Source organism: Aristolochia californica, unplaced genomic scaffold, assembly GCF_029961685.1.
Source record: "Aristolochia californica isolate CCGP_79_NKW_82.1479 unplaced genomic scaffold, dmAriCali1.0.hap1 SCAF_12, whole genome shotgun sequence".
Lineage (NCBI taxonomy): Eukaryota > Viridiplantae > Streptophyta > Magnoliopsida > Piperales > Aristolochiaceae > Aristolochia > Aristolochia californica.
In genome coordinates this window covers 24800915-24816433 of record NW_027181793.1, presented here as the reverse complement: position 1 = coordinate 24816433, position 15519 = coordinate 24800915, and the positions used below count along the sequence as shown (strand labels likewise).

Sequence of the window (15519 nt, the reverse complement as noted above, 5' to 3'; positions counted from 1 at the left end):
CCGACACCGCCCATAGCTATGACCTGTTGGCTCACCCGGCCTCATTCTCGCCACCCCATAGACTTGTCACTTTCTTAGTCCCCCTCCCTGCAAACTACAAGCATCATAGCCTGAACTAGAATGGGTCACTGAGAGTTGACTCTGTATTTTACCAACACAGCCGTGAGGTCCCTTATGACTGGTGCGACTAATTACTCCTCTCTCAGTGAGACATTCCATCATCCACTTGCATGACAGGTCTTTGATAAACCCTGTCTTCTTCCCTGGTCTGTTTTCAGTTAGGGTTTGTAGTTTAGTCCCCTTTTGTGGATCTCATTCTTCTTTCTACCATCTCTCTCATATTTTTGGTCACTTTTTAAGTAATTTCATGAGTAAGCAGGATGACTGATGTTCAAGTGATAATGGCCGAGACAAAGAGGGGTAGGCTGGTCCTCCTGGCAAAGGAAAAACCGGGGGGGAGTTCTCATGTCACGTTCAGGATGGGACTGCATGACAACCATTCACCCCAGTGAGCGAGAAGAAATAGGACGGGGTGAAAGTTAAACAAAGAAAGGAAAAGAAAGTACCCCTGTCATCGTCTCTTGATGAGGAAACGAGTGGGTGGGAGAGAAGGAAACGCTCCCTGGGGTTTTCTTTTTCTTTTTTCAATTGCTGAATCGGAACAAAGTAAAAGAACGTGGCGCCAGAGTGGCTTCTGATCTGCTCAATCATCAGAGTGTGATTGGAGGCCCATACCTGGCAGAAAAATTAGCAGAAAGTGGGAAGAAGCAAGAACAATCTATAGTAACTGCTCTCAGAATTCTGATTTAACTCATCATCCATATTGATATAATGAGACGGAACAGTGGATTTTCAGATTCTTTCAAGTTTCACCTCTTTGACTGCTGCTGCTGTCGCTCCTTCGTTTGTCATGGAGTTTCGGTAAGATTATTATTTGCAAATTTGACTCGAGCACCACACCAATGGAACAGCATCGTGATGTATGCAACTTACAAAACACTGGACGATGTTAAAAAGTGTCCCTACCGCAAGGAAAACAACCGCGAGCCGTGATAAGTCTGGTCCATGTCAGGGAGTGACCAAACTAATTTAAACGGGGTAGACAGCCCTGATTATGACACAGAGAGAACTGGAAGGGTTAACCAGATGGGTTGAACTGTTTATGTTTTTGGTAAGAGACTCAGATGAACAGGGCGGGCGCTTGGATTTTGATCATCGGTCCATGAGAAAATAAGTAGACTCGTCAAATAGAATCAACAAAAAAAAAACAGATGTGACATGGGTTTTGTTTCAAACACCTGATGAGTGGTGTTTGGTTTAAGAACAAGTAACGGAGGAAGGAAATCATTAACTATCCAAATGGTTTGAGATGCCAATAACAAGTGTTACTCTTGGAAGAGGAGTTGGAGATATATTCCAGGCTGGAAGAAAAGCCGTAGGTATCGGATTCTGTCAAGCGGCAGCAACAAACGACCATCTTTCGGATTTTGTTTGTCTGTTTTTAAGAGATGGAGATATCCAGAAGTCATCTTGCTCCCTCCCTTTCTCCTTTCTTTTCAATATACAATGCTCGGAACAAATCTCCAGCATTAGCTTTTACGATCCATAGAGAAGAGGGTAGAAAGAAGACAAAAAGAGAGGAACAAGTTAAGCAGAAAACATTAGTTAAGAAGATTTCTCTCACTGCGACTCGTAAAGCGAACCTCCATTTCTCTGTCAAACATGGAGGGGGAGAGAAATGGCGGGGACAGAATGTGTGGAAAAAATTACCTGCTGTGTGATTGGATGACCCAGGAAGAAGAAGTAAAATTGAAGTCTTCATCACAAAGTGGACATTAAAAAAAAAAAAAAAAAAAAGTGAAAAGAAAAACAAAACAAAAAACAAAGTTAACAGCAATAATGTTGGAGAAGCCTATTGGCTTCCCTTAAACCGCTGAGATAAGCTCCATGAGTGGTGGAATAATGCGTCCGGTCGGTCGCTTCACCCGCGAACAGAATCTGGAGTGGTGGGACTTGACCTTCTACTGAAGCTCTCGGCAATGGCTCCGCCAATGAGTCCAGGTCGTCGCTGCTCGATCCGACGGCTACGTAACTGTAAGAACCCAAGAACAAGGGATCCATGCCCCACCCGCTCTTCAGAACCCTGTCGAATTTCAGGCGAGACCCACCATCGATTCCGTTCGAAACCCCGTTACGGTTGTGGTAATTGTGAGAATCGTGGCGGTGGCGGAGCAGCAACCAGTCAGTAGCATCGAAGGCGGCGAGCGTCGTCGACACGCCTTTGCTGACGTCTTCTTCTTTCAGCGACTCCAGCTCGAGGGCTTCTTCTCCCGCGAACCAGGAGAGTAAAACTCTTGACTTCTTGTAGATTGGACACACAGAGACTGTACTTCTCATCCACAAAGGTATCTTTCCCTTTTTTAACGACTTTGAACTTTGATCGAATACTAGTTGCAAGAAGGGGAATTCGGGGGAGCTCGAAGTCTTTCCGTCTACTTCGTCTTTGTCGTCTTCTTCCTTTTCGTCCGCCAAATGTAGAAACAGCTTGTTAACAACCCCAAAGCCCAGCCTGGAAATGGCATCTCTTTTGAAGAAAGGCAGCTGGGGAGTAAACAAGCCGCCACCGGCCGCTTCCTCTCTAATCCCCGCCTTGAGGACTCCCAAGGAGACTGTGACGATCACGTGATCGGCGAAGATGAAGTACCCGTCTTCGAAATGGAGCTTGACGGGGCCGCCATCGGCTTCGACGGGCGGCCACCGTGGTTTCGTTCCGTCCTGCAGCCACTCGATCTTCTTTACCTTTTGTCCCAGTCGGATCACCCCCGGCGGGAGAACGGACGCGAGCGCCTCGATCACGCTGGAATAGCCTTTGGCTATTGTGATCTCTTCGTCAGGGAAGAGTTCGTACTCCCTCTCTGCATTGAAGCTGAGGTGGAATAGATCCCCGGCAGAAGTATAGGTCCTCTCCGTGTTCTCGTCCATAGCGAAGATGGCTTCTTCAAGAGACTCTCGACTCCACGTAGTACTGCTGCCATTGCCGCAAAAATCTGCGTTTCCGGTGTTGCTGCGCGAAGCCCAGTAAGCGTTAAGGCCACGACGGAGAAAAGAACCGACACTAATGTCTTCGACTTCAGTGGCGGCAGCAGCGGCCTCGTTTGCGATATCGTAAAGTTCTTGTCTGCAGCAGCGACCACTGACGTCTCCGTCGTCGTTGTCGGCCTGAAGGGGCTTCCCCTTTGCGAAATCCATCAAATTGAGGTAAAGCTCAGAGATGGATTCGACGAGGGAAGGGTCGAGTAGGACGCCGCCTTCGGCTACGGTGATGGGTTCCTCCGGGAAGCCGTCCATTCTCTCCCATGGCTTCGTAGAATGAAGGGCGCCGATTTCTTGGGCTATCCTGTACACCGGACTGCCACCAATACCGTGGATCCACGTGGCACCCATCTCGATTCGATCTCCCATCAATTCAGATGTGTGAATCCGTCCGCCGATCCGGTTTCCCCCCTCCACCACCACCACCTCGAACAGCTCCCCCGACCTGGCCGACGTGCAGAGCTTGTTCGCCGCCGTCAGCCCCGCCATTCCGGCCCCCACTATCACAATTCTCGCCTTCTTCGCCCCCATCTCTCTGGCGGGAACTCGGATAGTACTGTTCGAAGAAATGTCCACAGACGGAGATGCGAGCACGAGAGCTTGAGCTTTTTCCTTTCTGGGTCGGTGCTATAAACGAAGCATGGCTAGTGACCACTCTTATATACTATTGATCGACCAACAAGCGTAGCTATCAAGAAGGAATGAGGAAAAACAAAGGAGAGAGAGAGAGAGAGAGAGAGAGAGAGAGAAGACCACCAGTGGCGTAGTGTCTCTCCTCCGTGTGAGGTTAATAAGGGAGAGAGAGATGAGTGGAGTCTCGACTGACTCAGCAACCAATCCAAACAGTGCTGAATTGCCAATTGGACCTGGAAGAGGCGGTCAATTTTCGAATAAAGACGAGGCTCTCCTTTTCTTGAACTCTAACGTATAGGTGCCTATAAAATAATACAGCTCTCCTCCGTCTTTCTTCCCCACCAAGACGAAAAACCAGAAAGTGAAGGATTTGGGAACCACCCAGCTGTGCTTTCGATACGTAGTGTGTAGCTCGATAGTACGCTTTTCCTGGCCTTTTTTGGCTACTTGCCGCTTGATATTTAATTAGAACTGGTATAAATCCAAGTGTCGGTCAGCGAGGATCTGAGACAGAATCGTGTGCATTAATTTTTAAAAACTTCTGGCCAGTAAAAAAAGAATCGTGCCACTGCTACTGTAAGTATATCTCACGGTGTGACGCAATGCATCTGATCTGTAGTTATTATGACAAGATCATTGCCAGGACAAGATGAGATCAACCAATAGTTAGCGTATCGCAGCAAATTATTTCTTTAATGGTTGCTGTATCCAATGTGACAAACGGGATTCGATTGAGCATCACCGGTGAAATGCTGTTCTTTCCAGATTTAACCAGCACCAGCAAAAACAGTAGCAGAGGAAATGGTGGATAACCACAACCCCGATGGCGGCTCTGCAGATGCGATCGGGACCGTTTTTCTTTTTTAATCTTCCGAGGCTCTTAGAAAAAGGCCACGAACGATGGATCCGTTTATCTTTCCAGACTCGAAAAAGAAAATCAAATCATGTGCTGCTGTAATTGCGTATGTGATTCGACATCTGCTTTTTAAGTTCAAAGGCGAAAGCAGTCCCCCAATCAGTGAGAGATTTTCTGGGTTGTGTGAGGGGAGGACTGATTCATAGAAAGAAGGGTATGGCAGGGAGGAGGTGACTGCTAAGGTCAAACCCTAGTTCCAAACTTCGCTCCACATCGTCTCCCGAGAAATCTCCTTGAGCTCAGCCCCTTCTGTCTGTAAATTAATTTCAAGCTTTGTCTCTCTATCACCCTGTCTTGAAAGACGAAAGACCCTCCTCTGTCCTCGCTCTTCTCGGAGCGAGCACTGCAGCACCTCCCCCTCTTCCCTAAATCCAAGCTCCGTAGGATCACGTGCATGCATTGCCATCCTCGTCACATCAACATCCACAAAAGCTTCAGTTTCTCACCATTAACATATGGCATCAAATCCCCTCCATAACACCTCTACTTCATCGATCCCAGTAATCCCTGAGAAAGATTTTAAGAATAATTCGTATTGCTGTTATTAATACGTCCTTTCAGTGTTTGTAGGGACAGCTGCTCCTATCAGGTGATGAGCTTATTCTTGTAAAGTGTTTGTAATGAACTTATTTCAGTCTTCCCGCAACCCGGAGGAAGTCGTTTTTGTTTCCTTTCGTTTTCGTCGTAGATGGGTTAACCAGGGTTATGAGGAACTGTAAGGCAGCACCATTGTCGGAAAAGAGGAGATCCAGAAAAGAGGGTAAGTCAGCAATCTCACAGAACTCGATCCTGAATTCTGTAAGTAGCCGGCCACCACCCCCGACTTCAATCTTCACAATTATTGAAGTAAAGATAGCTTCGTAGTTCGAGGCCTGGGCCATGTCCATGTCCATTTACCAGATACTTTTTTCTTCTAACGTTTGCGTTCCTTGTCAAATCTGAAACCGCAGAAGGAATTATAGTGAAATGAGAGAGAGATTAGGTGTTGGGCTGTGATTTCTTTCACTGGTTGGAGATTGATGATTGATCGGATGTGCGAATCTCTTTAGCAGACGCACGGATGGGCAGTGCTGGAGAAAGAACCGGCCGGATTGCCCCATGACAACTCTTTTTCTTGTCTTTTGTGCCGTTCCTCTCCTCGCTGCAACCAGGCTCAAGTCGGGACAAAGTTTACGGCGTCCTCTCTTATTTCCTTTCTGACCTCGATCACCTCCGAACTTTTGTCTGCTTTACTGCCTTCTGGGGGAGACTGAGGCTTTCTACCAGCCCCATCTCTCCATTCGTGTGTGGCTCCAAAGATGCATATACCTAACGTGTTCTTATCAAATTGTTTCCATCTTTCCAACCAACCATTTAAATCTAGGTAAGTGTCTTAGATATACAAGAATCGGAAAATTTGAAGTATTTATAGAGTTTAACCGTAACGATTACAATTCTCTATGTGACATATTGTTGTAGTCTTGGGTTAAGTACATATATCTTCCGTTCGTAACAAATCGGTCTTTGGGCTAATATCAATTAGATACACAATACATATACAATACAAACGTGTTTCAACTTTTTTATTGGACTCTACCACATCGATCTGACCAACTACCACTTGTTTGTACCAGACTCTATGTCATGCCCATTTATATTCCAAAAAAGTCAGCAACATGGGCCTCTAAAGCCTACACTGAAAATAAGACTCATGGATAATAGAGCGCATGGTCGTGTGTGACGGAAGCACCTGGCCGGAGGTTCAACCTTCAAATCTAACCACCCTTGACTCGACCATATACCGGTGACCCTTCAACCGATCGCCCTTATCTCAGGGATCCGTCACGTCTTTCCGGCGACTCATCTTCGATTTGAAGGAGTAAAGAAACATCAAACACGTGGTTCTGGCTTTAAACCATGTGGAGAACCAGAGCATAAGGCATAAAAGGGAAAAAGAAAGAAGGTATGATTGTGCACTCTGTTTGCTTCAATTCTAATCAAAACACCCGCTTTGGTTCCCAATTCCCATTGAATGAGAGTGGATTAAACAGTTTTTATTCCTCAAAAACTTTAGTGGGGAGTGAATGATTTCATTTATGTGACACACCTGTAGCTTGAATTATTGAACAATTCTTCTGCTTAATTCGTTGGCTCCACGTTCTTCTGCAAGATTGCGACCATCGTTTCTTGGTGTTAACACCTCATCAAGAGTTCAAAAAGAGGAAATTATGTTAACGAATCGGCTCACGAACTTAACTGAGTCGGATTCGATTGGGAGCCGATTTGGGTTGGTGCCACACCTAGTTAAGGTATACCACACGCTCACTTGAATGACACCTAGGTTGCAACTACAGACCACTTGGCTGTATTCCACGACCACAACTACCGGCGTTAGGTATTTACCTAGAGCATACTAACAACTTGATTTCCCGCAAAAAGTCTCCTAACACCACGTCCATCTTTCCCGAGGATTCGAGTTTCCGTGCAAGAGCACTTACTTCGATCCCGACTCTTTGAGATAACGACTTTGTCGGCGGAGTTGGTAAAGAGTCTAAAATGGGACGAGTTCATCTGGGCTTCTGGTTTTCTGCTGCTCGACTCTGCTCCACCGCTCCGTCGTTGTTCGAAGGAGAGTCGAAATTCGGAAAGTAAATTTCATTTACTGGCGCGAGACTGCGATCCCCGCAATTAGACGAGTGGGGCTTCGATTTCCGAGGAGGAAGAGTATTCGCAAGCGTTGGAGACTAAAAAATCCGGAGTTCGGTGAAATTGAAACATCCCTGTGAGTTGAAGGGTCTTTCTCTTTCCCACCCTTCTTCCTTCTCCTCGCTCCCTTTTTCTTCTCTTCTCCTCTCCTCTTCTTCCCACGCACCTCTTTCTCTTATTGGTTTTCGTTTCCGTTTTCGCTACAGAGAGGAGAAGAGGGAAGAGGAATGACGGACAGAGTCTACCCGTCTGCCAAGCCCCAAAACATGAACGGCGGAGCCAACCCCACTTTCCCCGCCACCAAGGCTCAAATCTACGGCGCTACCCGTCCGCCTTACCGTCCTCAGCCGAAGCCTCCCCGTCACCGCCGCGGCTGCTGCTGCCGTTTCTGCTGCTGGTCTATTCTCTTCGTCCTGGCACTGATTCTCCTCATCGTTATCGCCGGCGGAATCGTTTGGGTGCTTTACCGTCCGCAGCGTCCGTCCTTCTTTGTCTCCTCGCTCAAGATATCCACTTTCAATGTCAGTTCGTCGCCGTCGTCCCCTCAGATCAATTCCCTCATCAGCCTTACTCTTACAGCCAGGAATCCGAACAAGAAGCTTGTCTACTACTACGATCCAATGTCCATCGCCGTCTCTTCCGCCGGCGTTGACATCGCCGACGGCACCGTGCCGGCGTTCGTCCACGGTACCAAGAACTCGACGACTCTGAGCGTGGCCATAAACAGCGGCGGACCGAGGAAGATCGACTCGGGGTCAGCGGGATCCCTGAGGTCGGATCTGAACAAGAAGGGGGAATTGCCGCTGGAGATAGCGGTGGAGACCAAGGTGAAGGTTAAGATGGGAGCGTTGAAGAGCAACAAGGTCGGGATCAAAGTCACCTGCGATGGCATCAATGCTGCTGTTCCCAAAGGCAAAGAGAAACCCAAGGACGCCGTCTCAGATTCTAATGTTAAATGCAAGGTGAAACTCCGCATAAAGATCTGGAAATGGCAGATTTAGACTGCAATCGATAAGAGACCGGAGCTCCGTCGTCAAGATGAAACTTCTACAATTTCGGTTTGTTTATTTCTTTCACATTTTCTTTTCCTTTTTTTGGTTGAAGAATTGGTAAGTTTGTAAATTTAGATAGAGACTACATATATTTGTTTAGCTTTTGTTTTCCAAAATGGTTTTTGAATCCGATTGTTGTTTCTGCTTCTGCTTCTGAAATCTGAATTCCTCCTTCAGCTTGTTTTTAATAAATTGCGTAATTGATTCCATGCACCTCAATAATCATCTATGAAATAGAAACTAGAATTCATAATTCATTTGATTCTGCTTCTTTTCTGGGTTCTTTGTGTTCGTTCATTTTCAAGAGAGATCTCGAATTCGAAAATCAGTTCTTGAATTTAAGATTTTTTTTTTTTATATAAAAATTGCTGGTGGAGATGAATAATATGCGAGGAAGCGCCGAGCACCGACAGTCACATGTTCTTCGCGTCATCTTATTATTGTAACTGACCTGCGGATTGAGTTATTTAATGTGAGAAGAGGGGAGGGAGAAGAAGTCCGAAGCTTGAGCCTGACGCGTCAATGGCGGTGCCTCCGTGGGTTCAACACGTATTACTTTCTTTTAGTCTGTAATCATTCGTGTGTTTGAGAACTGGACACGACCCAGAACTCTTTAACCCGAACTGAATCCTTGAAAAATATGTTTCAATTATGATCATGTAGACTGCCACAAAGTGGACATTAACCAACTCCACAGGTGTCATAATGGAGGGAGTGTGAGAATTGATTAGCAGAGAAATTAACAAAAAAAGTAGGAGGCATTGAATCGTTATATATATTGCTTAGAAAGTGGTTGATTAATTAATGAAGGTAGGGAGTTTAGTTGTGAAATCACTGTCATGACAGGAGGATGTCACCTTCTCATCTGGGCAGAAAAATCCAGAACCCTAAATTATCTGTTTTAGTAAACAATATCAACTGCCATTAAAATAACAAAAACCAAATGCTGATTTCTTGTGTCTGAACAGGTGAACAAAAGTTAAATCGGTTTTTTTATTCGTTTTCAGAAAGGCAGGGTTATTTTACAATATAAATATATATTTGGTAACTCATAGAGAACAAGAATCAGAGTGGCGCAGCGGAAGCGTGGTGGGCCCATAACCCACAGGTCCCAGGATCGAAACCTGGCTCTGATATTTTTTATTTTTTGCTCTTTTCATCGTTTGAGTAATAGTGAATTTTCTGTTGCAATCTGCTTCGCCGGCTCCTTTCGGATCATTCTGTGGCCTTCCCAACAAATTTCCCTCACTCTGCTTTCGAACCCGTCAAACCCTTCTTCTCGTTGTCTCTGCTCCAACTTGTGTCCCCAAGCCGCTTGAGGGCCATACCATCTCAATTATCTGCCATATCTTCATCTGAAACCAGCACTTGATGTGAAACATTAACAACGTAAATTCTTTAATGGCAGGATTTGAAACTTGCTATGAGTTTGGCTGTGACCAGGACTACTCAGCAGTCATTGAAGCGTCGAGAGCAAAATCGCAGCAGAGATTAGAATTAGCGGAAAGAAAGTGAACAACTTTAAAGCTGCAAACAGCACATAAAACACATAAGAACCCCTGAACAGGACGATGGTGTTAATGAGAAATCCATACACGCCTGTCCTAGTGTACATAATCCTTTTTTTTTTTTTTTAACCAATAATAATCCATTTCTTTCTCTGCGGCTTCTCCAAGGCACAGGCGATAAGACGGCTTGAGAATTCCACGCAGATGAATTCACAAGCAGGTTGCAGGCAAGCGGCAGCTACGATCCAAAATTACTTTATTCCTCATCCCACAATCGTCAGTGGATCAACATGGACTGCTGCAAAAGCAGTGTTGACTCTGTCCTAGCAACTGGCTACCACTACGTTCTGTCTCTTTCTCTCGACTCTCGACTCTCGACCTCTATTGGGTTCCAACCTCCAATGGCCCACCGAATCACCGCTCTTGTCACTGTCTGACATGATGAGGACGAGGAAGATGGTGGCTCGGACCCTTCTGCCTCCGAATGGGTCTCTCCATTCTCCCCTTTCTCCGTAATATCCGCTCATCTTTCTATTCTGATCTTCGCTCTCTAGTGCTCTTCTCCTTTTCGGCTGAACAGACCGGCGACAGCTACCAGGGTCACGGCGAGAGAACGGACAGGTGGGGGCAGCGTACATATTCCACGTTTCTGAAGAAGGGTTGCTGCTCCGACATCCACCAACTTGGCCGCCAAACGATAGCGAGTCTATCCCTCCTCCCGGCGAGAGGCGAATGCTCCTCTTCCTTCTTCCCTATCCCTAACGTGTCCCTCCATTTATCTTAAATGACTAATTTGACACTGTACATGCCATAATCCTACTTTTAGGCTCTCATTAATCTGATAATAATGAGGGTACCCTTGTCCACCCAAAAATAAAAAAAATTGACTTTCTCGAGAAAGCTCTATTTCGCAAAGCAGCCTGCCGACACACAAACGGTCTGTCGCTCTCCACTTGGGTCCGATACGTGTTCCCGCCTTTTCTGCCTCCGTGACGGTCCTCTCTTGCCACGTCGTTCATGTCACCAACTCAGCCGTTTCATTCACTTCACGACACGTGGAAAGCCTCGCGTCCAACGTGGCGAAGCCCCTTAAGAGACCGGACCACGAGGACGCTCCCTCCCTCTATAACTAGCAACCCATTCCCCCTCCCCAGCTGCTTGCTTCTTTGTTCTACGGGCATGGAGGCTCAGGAGAGTAAGAACTCGCCGGAACGTGACGTCGCCACGGCGGCGGCGGGGGGTTACGTCGACGATGACGGTGAGACATTTCTGATAAAGGAAGAAGTGCTGGATGAAGTGATGGGAATACTGGAGATGGAGGAAGACTGTAGCAAAAGCCCTAGCTCCGTACTGTGGGTTTCTCCTTTTGTTACCATAAACGGAAACGAGGAAAGCTGCGGGCCCTCGTTTTCCGACACTTCGACGACTGTGATGGCGAGTTTGGACATTGGAGGATTCAGCATTCCGTATCTGATGGGACTGTTGGCCTCTGACAATGTGTTGCCCGCCGGCGTACTCGCGTCGTCCTCCGTGGCCGCATCTGGCGGTGCCTTCGCTATAGAAGCTGCCACCGCCGAGTCTTCATCCTCTGCGTCGAAGCCTGGATATGAGGGCTCGGTTTCGACGGAGGAGGTTGTAGGATCTACAGATGAGCTGGTCTGCGATGCGGAGAGTGACGAAGGCTGGCTCGCTCGTGTCCTCGGTAGTACCATGTAATGCAACTCCTGACTATACAGTCTTTTTGATAATTTGTTAGGGGAAAGAGAGAGGGGATTACAATGAAATATTATACAGAAGCCAACGCGTTATACGATGTGAATGGTGATTTTCCTTTTTTTGGCGAAATCTCTTCGAAACAAAGTCAGCTAGGTTACATCAAACAATGACACAGAAGCGAACACTGTAGACGACACGAATGGTGGTTTATAGATATAGAAATTGTGAAGTTTCTTTCATTTCAGCTTTCGTTTTCTCTATTTCCTTCCATCTACCTGTGTTTGGCATTAAACGAGAAATCGAAAACAGTTCGTAAATATTAATGGGATGGCAATGGAGATGAGACGAGCCGAAAGTAGACGAAGAAGACGAAACTGCCATTAATCGAGGCAGCTGATCGTACGGGAAATTCGGAATCCGGAAGAAAGTCACACGAGGACGGTTGGCAATTTGGCAGAAAAAAACGCGGTGGGCAATAGTGGAAAGTGATGGGGATGTTTTGGGTAATAAAAATTCCGAGAGGAGAAGAGACTAGAGAGCGCTCTCTGTCGGAACCCGAACGTACTACGGGGTACGGAGACTTGTGATATCTGTCAGTCTTTCTGGTCTGGGGCGGTTGAGCGATTTAAATGGTTCGGGGACATTATTGTAAAAAATATTTGAGGAAGCTATGCCTAAAACGGTCCTTCCCCTGGTCACTGGCGGCGAGGAACCCAAAGGCTCTACAATGATGTGAAATATTAGATAAATTTAGGACAGGCGAAAGATAATAAAATCCAATCACGTACCATTCGTTTCAGCTTTCAGTTAATATGCATTAAAACTAATATCAGATTCGGGTGCAACAATTTCCCAATTAAGGTCTTATTAAGAGAGAGCGTTCCAGATAGTTCTCGAGAGGACGATTGAAGCTAGAAAATTGATCATTCCATTACCAATCCTAAGCTCTACAAATACGTAGTCTCGAAACCGTTGTTCGACTCAGTTAAAATTATAGCTTCTGATTCTTACACCCCAAACACACCGCATAAGGATTAAACATAAACACCACTAGATAGTAGCAAGAATAATGACCCAAAACCCTGCAACAAAAAAAAACCAAAAAAAAAAAAACAAGTTCAGCACCATATTTTTATTTTAGAACCAGATCCATAAAAAAAAATGACATAAACACCCCCCACGTACCAAGAAAATAGAAGCTACAATTGCAGACGAAAACTCAGTAGATAATTTGCGGCTTTTCCTGGTTGAAGTAGCTTCATAACTGCAAATACAAACACCTTGTTATCACTCTCAAAACCAAAACTGGACAACAGCGGAATAAGTGAATACTAATCAATAATAGCACCATTATAATTAAATAAAAATATATAATAAAAGGAGAGACATCAAAAAATGAAAATCTACAGCAAGAACTCGAGCAAAATCCAGAAGAACCAGCACCAAAAAAAAAAAAAAAAAAGTGGCTTCTGAAACAAAGGGTCTGCTACCAGCCACAGAACCAGAAAAGTGCACATCCAGGAGATAACCAAAGATCAGTAAAATTTCAATTGCATCAAATAACTGTTAAGAATCATGTCAAAAACCAATTACATACTACAGAAGATTTTCTATCAAATCAAATTAAATTAAGCTGCAATAGAACTTTTCTGGAATTCACATAATTTTCTTTTCTCTTCAATATTTATCAATGTTAACACATAAAAGACATTTATTAAAGCATTTTTGTGTCACACTTGTTCTGTACATTTACATAAATAACTGTAACAGGTGCTAAAAAACAATGGTAGTGAAACTAATGAAGGGAGAAAAGAAAAAAAGGTAAAAAATAAGAATAATTAAGCATGACCGTTCACATTAACAATTATCACATTGTCCTCTTTTTGCTGCATCATTGCACACTGCTCCTTACTCAGATAATTGCTTTAAGGTCAACATCAAAACTTCCTTCATCAAATTGCATTTTTATCTTCATTTTGGTTTCTACATCTTCAACTGATCTTTTATAGAGTTCTTCTAAACATCCCCTTTGTCTGTTTTAAGATGAGCAGTGAAATCTGACATGCATCAACTGCCTTCAGTTCTATGATCAACAAAAGGCAGAGTCAAGGTATTTCCTAGGAATTATCCAAGAAAACAAACAACTTTCCTTCAAGTAAAAACAATATAGGACATGCTAAAATCCTTGACAACAAAAGACAATTTTCCTCTCCCAACTCTAAATGCCTTGGCAAAAAGAAGACAGTCACTGGGAAGTAGCATGCTATGGTCTCCCAAATACTGAACTAATGCTCCTCCATTTGTCAAACTACAATTTATTACCCCTGATAGCTGATTTAAACTTTCAATTAGAATGGTTTGCACTCTTCTATGCCCACAGTTGCTTTCCAAGATCAAGTGCCTTCTATTCAAGACTTCCATATAAAAGGTAAACTTTGCGGTTCCAGTTATCTCATCAATGTTATCAGAGCATCTCTTTCTTCAAGTTATTGCAACATGCAAAAAGACCACAATATGTAGGACGCTTTTTCCTCTTAGCAATTATACTGAAAGCATCACCATCTTTTTTAATATAAATGTCAAGTCCAATCTGCATGCACTTAAGTCACCTTAATTTCTACTGGGTTGATAGGAGAACACACTAATAATACAAATAATTACCTAGAACTCTGCAGATGCTAATCTGATTCTAGTATAAGTAATGCTTGTTATACATTCTACCAACAGAAAGATGTGCCTTTGAGAATTCTAGTCCACTTGTCCTTTTAAGTAGATTTGTTGGACTCCTTGCCAAATAAAACAAGCTACTACCTTATACAAATAAATCATTATAGAGGTAGAGTCAAACTGTCAACTGAAATGAACAATGTCCCACTCTAAATCCTTTTAGATAACTAGGCCAAAGAAATTAAAGTAAATCCTCTCACATATATTGTCTTGCTACTTGCTAGTAAATACAGTTGCAAATGAAGTTCAACCTTCAAAAAAGTCAGATAGCTTTTAAAATGAAGTTCTTCATCTAATGTAAAAAATAAGTGGTGTTTGTTCAAGGTCCAGTGAATCAGGATATCTCATCTATAAAAAATACAAGAAGGCACATAAATCCTATAACAAAAATTGGTGCGTTTCTCATTTTCAGTTAAACCCATTGCGGGCCACTATGACTCACTGTTGAGAAATAAAAGCAGAACAAAGTGGGGGGAGAAAAAGTACATTACCATGATTGCTAACTTCAGATCATTCAAGCCATTGAAACGTATTTCATGTATGCATCGAAAATTAAGAGGATAGATGAAAGAAAGAACCAAAACATTAAATGGCAAACTACACCTATAGAGATCACCCAAAAACAAGGAACGAAACATTCTTCTTCCCATTACGTCGAGGGTTACAGAACCCACCCCACTCTGATGAGGAACCCAGGATCACATCATAATCCCACGCCGAATGCGAAAATAATTGAAATATTTATAGGTCTTACATGAAGAAGTAAGCGGTGACAGCAAGGCCTAGAGCGATCAGGAAAAATGCATAGACAGGATACCACTCAACGGAGACCGGGCTCGAGATTGCTGTAGCCTGCGAGATAAAAAAACAAAAAATAGAAGTAAAAGAGACAAAAAAACCGAATGGATCACAAAACTTGATTGGCAACGCAGCGGATTTTGCCTGAAACCCTAACGGAAAGTCAAAATCGTCAAATAGAAGGAGAAGATGGGCAAGAATTAAGTATCGGTACCATTTGGAAACAAGATGTTGGAGCCCTTGTAGAAGAGGAGAGCTCTCGCAGCTCCCAGATTTTCTCTCGAAGATCAGTTTTCTCAAAGTGTTTATGAGTAACTTGGAACTTCGTATCAAACACCGGAAGAGCTGAGATGTCAAAAACTCGCCGAGAATTTGGTGAGTCAAGACTTGT

At 44.2% G+C, this 15519-nt stretch overlaps 3 protein-coding genes and 1 non-coding gene across 4 annotated transcripts; 2 read left to right on the top strand and 2 right to left on the bottom strand.

The window, feature by feature from the left end:
* Positions 1–1717: 1717 nt before the first annotated feature.
* Positions 1718–3748, bottom strand: LOC137946130 (probable polyamine oxidase 5). The gene has a single exon (XM_068792329.1). The coding sequence runs from the start codon at positions 3622–3624 to the stop codon at positions 1888–1890; it is 1737 nt and encodes a 578-aa protein (XP_068648430.1). The 5' UTR covers positions 3625–3748; the 3' UTR covers positions 1718–1887.
* A 3409-nt stretch (positions 3749–7157) lies between these two features.
* Positions 7158–9068, top strand: LOC137946407 (NDR1/HIN1-like protein 6). Its single transcript, XM_068792686.1, has 2 exons — positions 7158–7403; positions 7534–9068. Exon 2 carries the CDS (start codon positions 7555–7557, stop codon positions 8326–8328), a length of 774 nt encoding a protein of 257 aa, XP_068648787.1. The 5' UTR covers positions 7158–7403; positions 7534–7554; the 3' UTR covers positions 8329–9068.
* A 375-nt stretch (positions 9069–9443) lies between these two features.
* On the top strand, positions 9444–9515 carry TRNAM-CAU (transfer RNA methionine (anticodon CAU)). Its single transcript has one exon. It is a non-coding gene; the product is annotated as a tRNA-Met (tRNA).
* Positions 9516–12508: 2993 nt separating this feature from the next.
* On the bottom strand, positions 12509–15512 carry LOC137946974 (uncharacterized). The gene is made up of 4 exons (XM_068793263.1): positions 15343–15512; positions 15085–15182; positions 12789–12867; positions 12509–12685 (listed from the first exon to the last, which is right to left on the bottom strand). The coding sequence occupies exons 1-4, from the start codon at positions 15343–15345 to the stop codon at positions 12638–12640; spliced, it is 228 nt and encodes a 75-aa protein (XP_068649364.1). The 5' UTR covers positions 15346–15512; the 3' UTR covers positions 12509–12637.
* Between the last annotated feature and the right edge of the window lie 7 nt (positions 15513–15519).